At 47.5% G+C, this 11,650-nt stretch overlaps 5 protein-coding genes across 5 annotated transcripts; 1 reads left to right on the top strand and 4 right to left on the bottom strand.

Annotated features, from left to right (window-relative positions):
* Positions 1 to 318: 318 nt before the first annotated feature.
* On the bottom strand, positions 319 to 2,960 carry DFJ58DRAFT_708692 (uncharacterized protein). Its single transcript, XM_041383793.1, has 14 exons — positions 2,493 to 2,960; positions 2,333 to 2,440; positions 2,157 to 2,283; positions 2,051 to 2,109; positions 1,965 to 2,003; positions 1,796 to 1,914; positions 1,645 to 1,743; positions 1,518 to 1,595; positions 1,441 to 1,473; positions 1,276 to 1,389; positions 1,169 to 1,225; positions 843 to 1,116; positions 701 to 792; positions 319 to 648 (listed from the first exon to the last, which is right to left on the bottom strand). The coding sequence occupies exons 1-14, from the start codon at positions 2,593 to 2,595 to the stop codon at positions 403 to 405; spliced, it is 1,548 nt and encodes a 515-aa protein (XP_041238755.1). The 5' UTR covers positions 2,596 to 2,960; the 3' UTR covers positions 319 to 402.
* A 775-nt stretch (positions 2,961 to 3,735) lies between these two features.
* On the bottom strand, positions 3,736 to 5,247 carry DFJ58DRAFT_102685 (uncharacterized protein). Its single transcript, XM_041378608.1, has 2 exons — positions 4,925 to 5,247; positions 3,736 to 4,863 (listed from the first exon to the last, which is right to left on the bottom strand). Exons 1-2 carry the CDS (start codon positions 5,063 to 5,065, stop codon positions 3,823 to 3,825), a joined length of 1,182 nt encoding a protein of 393 aa, XP_041238754.1. The 5' UTR covers positions 5,066 to 5,247; the 3' UTR covers positions 3,736 to 3,822.
* A 1,465-nt stretch (positions 5,248 to 6,712) lies between these two features.
* On the bottom strand, positions 6,713 to 7,204 carry DFJ58DRAFT_811595 (uncharacterized protein). The gene is made up of 3 exons (XM_041391496.1): positions 7,075 to 7,204; positions 6,933 to 7,014; positions 6,713 to 6,872 (listed from the first exon to the last, which is right to left on the bottom strand). The coding sequence occupies exons 1-3, from the start codon at positions 7,148 to 7,150 to the stop codon at positions 6,770 to 6,772; spliced, it is 261 nt and encodes an 86-aa protein (XP_041238753.1). The 5' UTR covers positions 7,151 to 7,204; the 3' UTR covers positions 6,713 to 6,769.
* Positions 7,205 to 7,316: 112 nt separating this feature from the next.
* DFJ58DRAFT_689483 (Adenosylhomocysteinase) lies at positions 7,317 to 9,569 on the top strand. Its single transcript, XM_041383367.1, has 12 exons — positions 7,317 to 7,385; positions 7,439 to 7,485; positions 7,543 to 7,578; positions 7,630 to 7,682; positions 7,733 to 7,802; positions 7,855 to 7,889; positions 7,940 to 8,118; positions 8,177 to 8,412; positions 8,469 to 8,680; positions 8,733 to 8,882; positions 8,940 to 9,188; positions 9,238 to 9,569. The coding sequence occupies exons 1-12, from the start codon at positions 7,367 to 7,369 to the stop codon at positions 9,242 to 9,244; spliced, it is 1,293 nt and encodes a 430-aa protein (XP_041238752.1). The 5' UTR covers positions 7,317 to 7,366; the 3' UTR covers positions 9,245 to 9,569.
* DFJ58DRAFT_811591 (carbonic anhydrase) lies at positions 9,570 to 11,143 on the bottom strand. Its single transcript, XM_041391495.1, has 4 exons — positions 10,751 to 11,143; positions 10,607 to 10,701; positions 10,476 to 10,549; positions 9,570 to 10,410 (listed from the first exon to the last, which is right to left on the bottom strand). Exons 1-4 carry the CDS (start codon positions 10,949 to 10,951, stop codon positions 10,025 to 10,027), a joined length of 756 nt encoding a protein of 251 aa, XP_041238751.1. The 5' UTR covers positions 10,952 to 11,143; the 3' UTR covers positions 9,570 to 10,024.
* Between the last annotated feature and the right edge of the window lie 507 nt (positions 11,144 to 11,650).

Raw genomic sequence — 11,650 nt, 5'->3', positions numbered from 1 at the left:
TGCAGACTAGGGATTAGCGGACCCGGTTAACATCAATGACAAATATTGACACAGAGGGGCATGGTAAATAATTTTATTTATTTATTTTACCATACACGTATCAAAGATGAAAGCCAGCTTCAGCTTTGCTGGTCGAGTGTATCAGGTCCAGCCTTAGGCCTCACACGCACGACCAGTGTGACTCGTTGGGACTACTGCCAAGTAAAATAAAACTAGCTTAACAGAACAGACATGAAATCAATTGGGCGACCCATCAACTAGCATCTGCGAAAGTTCACACCCTTGAGGGAGGTTTCCCGCAACATCCTTAACCTCAGGGACGCATGGAAACCATTTTGTTTTCTGAATTAACGCAAAGAGTATACAAAGACAGAAAAGGTTAAAAGAGAATTGCAACGATTTTCAATAAGGGGTGGCTCGACGACAGATCCTATCGGGTATGCGAGATACGCGAGGTCCAGTAAGTCGCCGAATGATCCGCGGGTCCAAACAGTCATTCCGTTGCAGATGCCTGACATTCGACACAGGTGACACATTCTCCTCCACTTGAGAGTCGAGACGCCATGAACTTTCTTGCGGCTGTACCTGTTTTGAACTGCGGAACTTGGGTAACAGTTGACTTCTGATGCTAGAAACTGCGACGCTAGTCTACGATAGTCACATCAGAAAGATAAAATAAAAATTTCAAGCCTTGAGTTACCATAAGAAGTGATAGTACCACTTCCAGAAGACGCCAGAGGAATACCAAGAGACTGGTCGCGGCTTGAAAAGTCTTGAAGCCGAGCAATGACGCTAACATTGGGATGTCAGAAAAAAAGAGCGCAGTTGATAGCAACACAAACTGGGTTCGACAAAACGTAAAAGCCACTGCAGGTTAATTAGCCAAGATTCGTGTTTTGACTTGCGCTGAAAGGTATCAATGAGAGCAAGGGCTGTCTGATTGATTGTTTCAAGTTCACGGTGGGTCACCTCCGTGAGCTGGGAAATTCTGTTATCAAGAAGTGAAACAGACTCTGCGACCTCTCGCTGGATCTCTTGCACATGCACGACTTGGGAAAGAGAGGAATCCAAAGAGAATGTAAGCCCTGTGATCACACTCTGCAGGTCGTGGAAGGACTAAATTACAGATGTTGTCAACTTGCGACCAAAATGGAAGAAACCTGGTCACATTTTGCATAGCAATGAAAGTTGCGTCAAGCGCGGACCATTTTTGCTGAACTTGATCCTGAGAACTCGATTAGAAGAATGTTAGGGAAAGTATTCAGACGACCGCACCGCGACTGCCCGAGATTGAAAACTCTGCTCTAACATCAAAGATGCGATTGCTTCAATTTCAGCGGTTAAACGCGATTCGACAAGTGATAGTAGCGATGACATGGATTTTGAATGCTGTGCATTCCTTCAGGAACGCTTTGAAAGCCCAGAGAACGAGAACAATACGCTTAATGTCAGGTCATCAATCCTCCGATCAACCTGGGAATGTTAGCTTTTTCATTGATAAGCTGGAGATAGGTTACCTTGTCCAATGAACGAATATGATCGTCAAAGCCGCGCTGGTTGATGACTGATAAAGTGGTTTCCATCTTTGTGAACAGCTGCAAGTGCTTCCTAAAAACGTGGCTAAGAGATCAGAAGGCCACCTACTGATTGCGCATTTTGAATGATGGAAGTGGACGCCACATCTGCAACATCGCGTATATTACCGCTAGTCGACTTCAACACACTGATGAGATCGCGTAGGTCCTGTGAGAAATAATCAGCTGCGCAGTTGTGCCCATTAGAGAATTCCACTAACTGTAGATGATTGCTCCCAGTTCTGATGCGCAGCTGTGAATCCCTCCTGCTGTTCGAGGAAAAATCGAATCAGAGCAAGTTTCTCCAACGTTATGTTTCTATAGATATCTTTTGCGGTGTCTAAGGGGTGAAACGTGAGAGAAATAGCTACCGTCTCCGCTGGAACGCACCAATTTCCATCCATCGACGAAACGCAAAGCACAGCTGGGCTGATCGCGACTATTAACAAAACAGCTAAGAAGTGATGCAGCCTCACGGATTTCTCGCAGGTACCCAGAATAGCTAGACCAAAATTGAGCGCTCCGAGAGAGTGCACTAGGTATAAATGAGCATCCGCCTAAACCTTGTCAACAGTGACGTACTCGACACAATCACCTACTGCATGATGTGAAATGTGTGGTCCGACATTGTTAATAAATGGAGAACACTCGAGAGGTGGTGTATGGTGGCGGGCTGTAGCAAGTTCACAGAGAGTGAGCCTGATAGCGACTAAAAATATAAGGAAGGTCTCAAATCGTGCACATCAGACAGAGAAAACCTTGTATGCGTTCGTCCTCGCTCATATGAGATACCTCGCAACGACCTTGGGCGTGCCTTGCGGCCTCTTGAAAGCAGTCATTTTTACGCATATATCCATCAAATGCACCTGCAAATTGTGAGATTCATGTCCCCCATTGAATGCCAAAGATCGTGATCACCAGTGTGTTTAGAAATCAGGTCGATCTCTTCGTGGGATAGCTCAGCTGGGGAAGAGAGCATTATACATACGATAATAAAAGAGCCACAAAAACTACCGTGCATCTGAGATGAAAAGGCTTGAGTATCATGCTTGACAGATTGAACTGATTCGTAGTTGATCCGGAGATTGACGCGACCATGACCAGGCGATGCAGCACCTGACGAGGAATGTGAATGTCATCAGCTTGGAAGCCTTTGCCATCGGTATGCTGGTATATAATTTTTTGCGAGTAACAAAAATGTTGGCCTTGCTTGCAATTGAGGGCTCCCGAGGGAGTAGAGGCGAAAGACAAGCTTGTAAAGCCTTGGTATCCTGAGTATTGAAGGCAGAGGGCTTAGTCAGCGCTTCACCCAAGGAGCACACAATCTGTCATAGACATCAGATGCATCATATCCAATCTCAGAGTCACTCGAGCATTCTGCTTGATGTTCTTGACAAAAGGGAGCACAGCTCTGCCAGTGAATTAAGTACATATATAAATAATTTAGATGCTTATGCCCATTGAAGTTTGAAAGTTTAAACAAAGCCGGTGCTGCCCTCATGGTGCAGGCTGAGGTGTGCACATGGCAAAATATAGTGCGTACAGTGCATGCAGGCACGATCTGCACCGGAAAACTACTAAATGGCTGGCTGTGCGCTCGCGCGCTGATCGTCGGTGAAACTCGAATTAGTACCTAGGCTGTACAGTTGGAGATTTAAATGCATCCGCATGCTGATATTAATTAAATCTGATCTAAGTCCAAAAGAAGCAACATAGCTAGTGTACGGTAAGCAATCATGATGGACATTGGACAGTGAGTAGCATTAATGGAGCACATGAGTATGTATGTACTAGTTGACGATCATTTGCAGCACAATGCACAGTCATTGATTCATTGATAAATCTTGCAGACTGCTTTCGTGGTGATTCATGATGATCCTAGTACTGCTCTCGGTTCAGAGTCTTTGTTCCAACTGTCCTTCTACTACTCTGGTGTAACTAGTAGGGAAAGACCAACTTCAATATCAATCGTGAAACAATACGTGATGAATTATCTGTCAATTCTAATACAGTCTCGAGTCAATGTAATCTACATAATTATAAGTTGTCTACGGGTACAGCATTCGATATATAAGACCATAATTATGTGTATGAGTGTCAATGAATGAGCATGCCAAATCAGCAATTGTAGACAAGACTGAAAGGCGAGACGCAAGAAAATGCAATACAGTATGCAATCTAAAAGAAAAGTCGTCGCACAGTAATGCGGGAAGATGTAGATAACTTAAATATTTACAATGACCAAGGCTTACCGACGATCGTCGCCTCTTTTCCTAGAGTTAGAAGCACCTGCGAGCAGCTTCTGCTCCCATGAGGCGCTTCCCTCACCCTCTTTCCAATTCCCCGTAGCCGGATCTCTTTCGAAGTCACCATCCCTGTATGCATATCGCTCCTGCAGTAATTTGAGGAGAGGGTTACGAAGGGCAGGGTCCATACGGACGGCCTCTCCAGGATGGTAGCTGCCAACATCATGACGAGACAAACTTTCTTCAAAAAGCGCCTCTTCATGTGTGCAACCACAGTTTAAATAGCCAGGAGGAGCCATACGGGGTGGGTGTATCCGACGCTCCCGACGCGAATCGTGCCAGGAGCATAACGCGTTTCCAGCACGATTCAACGAACAGAAAAGCCGTACGCGAGCGTCTGTCCGAGCTTTCCAGGATGCCTGCACAGCCGGAGGAGTGGGCATTCTACTAGACACTGTACTCATGGACGGCTCAGTGTGTCTGATTGAAGGGCCAGCGATGCTGCGGTCAGCTAATTCTGCTTCAAGCTCCCTGATACGCTGACGGCCTTTCTCATTAGCTAGCTCAAGGTCTTTCACCCTCTTTCGAAGGAATTTGTTTTCTTCTTCTGGGGCATCCTGTGAAGGGCGGCGAGTCTGATCAAATGACATCCGAGATCCTGGGCGGCCCAGCATCATGGCAGGAGAGTTTTGAGGAGAACGGTCTTGTTGGAATGACATTTGACTTGAGTAGGCGTGCGTAAATGGCGGGGACCTTGGTGTGGCTGATGGATGGTTATGGTGTGGTGCAGTATTAAGATCCGTGGTAGGTGTGGTATTGTAAGGGACGGTAGAATGAATATGGGATTGCATGTTTGGCGGAATATTGGGCATACTGTGAGCACCGGGCACCCAAGATGTCGGTGCATTTGAGTAAGGAGGTCTGGTTGCAGCATTCCATAAGTGCGGGGGAATATTCATATCCCCAACGGCACCAGACAGGCTTGATGTCGGCGCCAAGCTGGAACCGGACGCTTGTGGGCCTATATCCATGCTTCCATGAGACTACGAGAGCGAGAAGTACGTTCTGTGAATATGGCAGTGAGGTTGGAGAGAGGGGACTCACCTGGACAAAAGCGCTTGGCAGTGCGTAAGGCGGTGACTGCATGACGCGTTGCCCACTGTCCGCAGACCTCCGCCCAGGGGCGTCCGATTGAGAGTATAGCATCCGACTAGGCGTTCCCCTCGAAGAAAAAGGATGGGACATGATCGCGCGGCGATCAGACACTTTGCGAGAATCCCTTTTTGAGTGAGCCTGTCGAAGACTTGAGGATTGAAAGTGTGTTCGTCTTGAGGGAGCACTAGGAGAAGAATGACGCCGGAGGGCAACAGGCGAGGACGGAACAGTGCAATTTTGAGTATTTCGAGAAGGTGCAGGTAGAATTTGAAGGGGAACGCCGGTTCAATGGCGTGTCTTCTATAGCCTCGCACTTGATATCCACGGGATGACCACCCTGGACGCCTTCGAACCGATTAAATGTATGGAACATATCTACAAGGGCTAGGCAGTGTTGATCACGCGACCTTTAGCTGGCAAGGCAAAGATTGGAGGAGGAGTAGAGCCTCAGTAAGTTAAGCAACGGACAGAGCCTCCAGGACAAGGGAACGATTAAAGACCTCAGGATGAGTATCCCGACGGAATTGTTAGCAGTTGTGAAGCAATGTGTGATACGACCATAAACTCACAGCATGACATGTCTTGGCGACTTGAAGCACAACACCTGCGACGGGCTGTACGGGAGCATTGATCACACCTCCGAAGACTACCATTGCTAGGCTAAGCGCTTTGTCAAACATTTTTTGATGGCGGCCAGTTATAAACACCGGACCAGCTGAAGGTCACGGCATATGATCATCTACAAATTAATGAATTACGGTGACACTGCCCGCTGCATAGATCGCGGGAGTTCTGCATCGTCCTAGCAGATGGTAGGTTTGAGGTGGAATTTATTTATAAACTATATGCGCGGAAGTAGTCGATGGTGGCAATGGTGATTGCTAACTGGGAAAGCGGTATAAAACTGTCCTGATTCCTGAACTTGAAAGTCCAATCAACACAACCGACGCTGTGTGACCTTGGATTTATGTACTCAACATCCGACAGTGCGGACAAGCTCTCTTGGAGGACCAGAACAATACAACCAGATTCAGCTGTGTCGTGTAGATCACACGATGCCATGGACTGCATCAGACCGGCAACCCCGCCGAGTCGACCCCGATCTTCGAACATTGGTTTGACGTTTGGAACAATTGAATGGCACGCGTTTGTCGTCCAACTACAGTTTACACAATTAAAGGACATTGACTGGATCACTTGTTTATAACTTGGGAAGGGAAAAAATCTAAGGTATTATTACTACCAACAATGCCATGAAAAGCTCCACAGGCAGTGCCAATATTACATGCAGAATTTGTGACCTATACGTTTATATGCTGTAACGTATCACCAACTATTATGGCCGGTTAGTCGGAGTGTGGCTAAGAGTGAACAGAAACGATGATGGACAATAATACACACCAGAAACTGAAACATGGGAAACATTAATATTGATGACCTGAGGTATCCATAGAAGCAAAAATGAGGCTGCTGGCAGTAAATCAATTATAGCCGCAGCTGGAATTCATATAATACTGAATGCAAAAAGTCAACCCATTCGGAGAACTGCAGTCCCGAAGTCAGCGACATATGCTAGAAATGAATCGCAAGGTGTTGAGTCTTGGGGGTGGAGCCTCCGTGGGGGATCGTATGAAACCCCGTGGATTAGGTCCTGCGTGGTTTCAAAGACTTGAAATCGATCAATCACTCGGTCCAGCTTCGGCTTCAAGGTCGTATCGACGTATGTCTCGCCAGTGCTTGCCCTTTGGAAGAAGGGAACTGTATTGGATGGACTAAATAGATGGCCACGATGCATCATCCGATAACAAACCTTGACTCGTCCGGCATTTCAATCTCTCCTGTCTTGAGGTCGATCTTGATAAGTTTCGTGAGTTCCACGGCCGGTCGGTCAGGGCATCTGAAAATATAGCCACGTCAACATCATGTCAACTTCCTGAGGCGTATTGTTCACACGAACATCCTAAAGATGCGAGGGATAGGAAAGCATCGAGGACGAACTTCTCCACTAGGGAGCTCTTCTGGTTCACATGTATATTGCACTTGAAGACACACGTCGCTAGTTATTCAAGAAGGATGACTCTGTAGGGCATTTATCATACCTATTTCCATTAGTCGACACTTCTTTCTCTGAGTCTCCGTCACCTTATCAGATTCTTCATGGAAGGCCATGTGCATGAACTCCAGAAACTGTGAGAGAAGATTTGAAGGACGCGTCGGGTAGAGTGGGACTTTGTCAAGACTGGAACGATGAACTCCCACGCACCTTGTATGGAAACTCCTTGATTAGCGCACGTGCACGGTTTTCGAGATAAAAAGTCGATTTCTTATCTTGTTTCACTCATTTTCTTTCTCCCATCATCGTTCATATCATCTCCTCAGAAATACCCTAACATGGTCTTCAAAGTAGCAGGTATGATGATCATTTTGGCTCACGTTGATCGATCCGAACGAGTATTCCTGTAGATGTCTCTCTCGCAGCGTTCGGTCGCAAGGAGATCGAGATCGCTGAGGTATAAGTTTTCCCTTGCTTTTCGCGATCGTTTGTCAACCGATTTCGCGTCTTTTAGCATGAAATGCCAGGATTGATGTTCATGAGATCAAAGGTACTTTGTGCGAGATCGTTAACGAATTTTTTTTTGATCCTCTTCTTTTAGTACGGACCTTCTAAACCTCTTTCTGGCGCTCGTGTTGCTGGATGCTTGCATATGTGAGTTCGAACGACGATTAATTGCTGCGGAAAGTCCTTATACTCTGCAGGACCATTCAAACCGCCGTCTTGATCGAGACATTGACTGCTCTCGGTGCTGAAGTCACCTGGTCGTCTTGTGTAGGTGTCCATGGTTACGTGATCATCGCGAGACACTCACTTCCATTGGTAGAATATTTTCTCGACCCAGGACCATGCTGCCGCTGCGTAAGTATATCTTGTTCCATGATATCGGTATCCTAATCACGACTTTATAGTATCGCTGCAACTGGAGTCCCTGTTTTCGCTTGGAAGGGCGAGACTGAGGAGGAGTACCAATGGTGTATTGAACAGAGTCTTGCTGCCTTCCCTGGCGGCAAGCCATTGAACATGATTCTTGACGATGGTGGTGATCTTACCACCCTTGTCCACGAAAAATACCCCCAATACTTGAAGAGTAAGGATTTTTGTGTTGATCTATGTGACAACATACCTCTGACTTTGTCGGAATAAAGACATCAAGGGTCTTTCTGAGGAGACTACTACGGGTGTCCACCACCTGTACAAGGCTTTCCGTGAAGGCAGACTGAAGGTCCCAGCCATCAACGTGAACGACTCCGTCACGAAGTCCAAGTTCGACAACTACTATGGATGTCGGGAATCCCTTGTCGATGGTATCAAGCGTGCCACTGATGTCATGCTTGCCGGCAAGGTCGCTGTCGTCGCCGGTTACGGTGATGTCGGCAAGGGAGTGAGTAGTATTTTCTTCGTTGTCGCCGAGCTTTCATTGATGGTTGATCGTTTTAGTGTGCCGAATCTCTGCGCACATACGGTGCACGCGTTCTCGTCACGGAAATTGACCCCATCAACGCGCTGCAAGCTGCGATGGCTGGTTATGAGGTAACAACCATGGAGGATGCTGCTCCGCGTTCAAATCTCTTCGTCACTACCACTGGTAACCGTGATATCATCACTGCCAAGCACTTCTTGGTCATGCCCGAGGATGCTATCGTGTGCAAGTGCGTACAACATCCATTACCTTGATGATGATGAGAACTCACTCTTGGATAGCATTGGTCACTTCGATGTCGAGATCGATGTTGCATGGTTGAAGGCCACCGCCAAGCAGGCTGTCAATGTAAAGCCTCAAGTTGACCGCTTCACAATGCCTTCTGGCCGTCACATCATCCTCCTCGCTGAGGGTCGTCTCGTAAACTTGGGGTTGGTTATTCCATGTTTAATTTTCTAGTTCGTAATTAACCTATGGTGAATTACCAGTTGTGCCACCGGCCACCCGTCCTTCGTCATGTCCTGCTCATTCGCAAACCAGGTGTTGGCCCAGATTGCTCTTTGGACCACCCCAGAGAAATTCCCCCTCGGTGTTCACATGCTGCCCAAGGAGCTGGATGAGGAGGTCGCTCGTGCTCACCTTGCTCAGCTCAACGTCAAGTTGACTGAGCTCAGTCCCGAGCAATCCAGTTACCTTGACATCCCTGTCCAAGGCCCATACAAAGCTTCGCACTACAGGTTAGACAAATGCACTCTGTCGTCGTACATTGACCAACCCCTTCAATAGGTACTAAACGTATCGACTGCTGCATGATGGCCTCAACGTGCCCTCGCTAGTTAAGAGGAGACGGGACCTTCAACGTCCTTGTGGGTTGGATGTTAATTATGGAAGAGTCTCAACGCTCTTTGTCGAGGTTGACAAAAAGGCTGGCTCCTTGCGGGGTCATTGCTGGAGATCGCCTATACTTAAAAGTCTTGGCTTCTTGTAGTGCACTGTGGGATTGGGGCAGGGCAAGCCATATGGGCCTCAACGTGCCCTGTCTTACATAGTGTAGCGTATCTATGCAATCGAGATGCACATGAGGATGATGATTTGCGCAGATATCGGCTAGCTAAGCGATATTGGTGTCAGCTTCTGCCCACCAATTTTGAGCGTCGGACTACGTAACGTTGGACTTGCCTTAGCAGTGAGACTTTCGGGGATCGCCTCGGTGCCGATCTGTCCAATGCAATACCCAAGTTGAGCGCGGCCATCATTTCCACTGCCACATCCAGATCCAATCTTAGTGCCACACTGGCACTGCTCTAAGCAAGTTTTGGCCATCGCATGTAATCTTAATTGGATCACGATACTTTAGCATCATTGAGCGCTGAGCGCTCCGCGATTCAGAAAACAAAATGGTTTTAAATATTACTTGCCTGCAGTGTGGGAGGACCCGGAAGAGACCTGCATAATCCCAGAAACACCTTCGACACGTAGAGCTATTTTTCAGAAAATCTAGCAAAGAATGCATCGAAAACCATGAATTTGGCGCACAACCTTGGGGATTGTGCTGGTATCAAAGACGAATAATTCATAATCTGGCCTTGTTACGCTTGAGCGTCCCAAACGACGATCTCCTTGATGCGTCCCGAACAACGAGCTCCTTGATACGTCCCTCAGCGAGGTCGTACATCCATCCATACACAGTAACTTTCTTCGCATCCGGGTCTGCCCACGCAGTGGTAATAGGCTCCGACTTGCAGATATTGTCGACCTGCTTGATGATATTGGCTTCGACGACCTTGTTCAGCGCCTCACTCGCAGAGCACGCGGAAAGGTCGAGGGATCGAACGAGTGCAGTGAGAGGGCTCAGCCAGCGCGTGAGTGGGGTGGACGGGCCAGGGTTAGCGGCTGGGTCTTTGGCTGCTTCTACGCAAGCCATGGCACCTCCGCAGTTGGTGTGACCGACGAGAACGACTGTTGAAGGCGTATAGACGTTAGAGGAAGGATCGACCTCATCATGAGAGTAGTAAGAAACTCGCCGTGTTCAACGCCGATTTCTTTGATAGCAAATGTGAGAACTGAGAGCGCGCTGTCGTCATGGAGGTGGAATTGGCTGTAGGGACGGGTTATCAGTATAACACGTATTTTGATTTTTTTTGTTTATACGTACTTGGCAACGTTTCTGTGCACGAAGATATCGCCAGGCTTAGATGCTGTGATGATTGATTCCGGTACTCGCGAGTCAGAGCAGCCAATCCAAAGGATCTGAAATGAACTTTGAAAGACGTGGCAAAAAACAGAGCGATGGGTATACCTTGGGCTTCTGGCCAATGGCTGACCGAGCAAAAAAATCGGGTGTGTCCTTTATTACGCTCTGTGCCCACTCCTCGTTGGCGTTAAGCAAGGTTCGGATGGGCTTGTGGGACATGTTGCGGAGGGGTGGGAGGCGCACTGGATGTAAGACGAAGAGGTTTCCGAAGATGGTTGGGCCATAAGTGTATGTGGCCCTAAACATTTATTGCCTTTGTATCTTGCAGCACGGTAATTGACACTAAGTGCAGATCGGCTCAAGTACGAATAGTAGGAAGTAAGTGGAAGCGCATGAATGACGGGATGTGACACTAGTCTCGTGCAATCAAGATTTAATAATCAAGCTAAGCTATGATCAAGTGCTTAGCGCTCGAAGCTCATGCAAGTTGTCATTCTAATCGCCTGGCTATTAAGGCCTAAGGCCTAAGGCATTTGAGTTTCCCAAACCTACGGAAGAATTTCTTCTTCACTGCTATAGCTAGCAGTGCTCTCTCACGGAACACATTTTCAAACGATACACATGACCATGACTGCCACAAGTCAAATCGTCCTAGTACCTTTTATTAAACGGAGCAACCAAGGTCACCGCCTGTCACTAGCCCCCTTACTAGAGTATCGATGACAGCAAGCCTTATTGATGCATCCATTTATCCATAGCCTTAATACCCTTCTACTTCACAAGTAAGTTGTCAAGGTATGTAACGCCGGTACATTTGCACTCAGATTTCACGGGGAGTATATGATTTGAAATCCAGATCTTTCAGCTCTCACACCAAGAAATCAGTGCAGGCTTGCAATACGGTCTCGTGCCTCGCGACTGCACACGTTGGTTATCGGACACGAAGAGATACGACCTCTCAAACGCCTTGTGCTCGTCAGATGAGGCTCCGAGTTTCTGGATCAC

Source organism: Suillus subalutaceus (genome assembly GCF_016647625.1).
Source record: "Suillus subalutaceus strain FC151 chromosome Unknown DFJ58scaffold_142, whole genome shotgun sequence".
NCBI classification, from domain to species: Eukaryota; Fungi; Basidiomycota; class Agaricomycetes; order Boletales; family Suillaceae; genus Suillus; species Suillus subalutaceus.
Note: the sequence above shows the minus strand (reverse complement) of the source record. Positions and strands in the feature narration are given on the sequence as shown.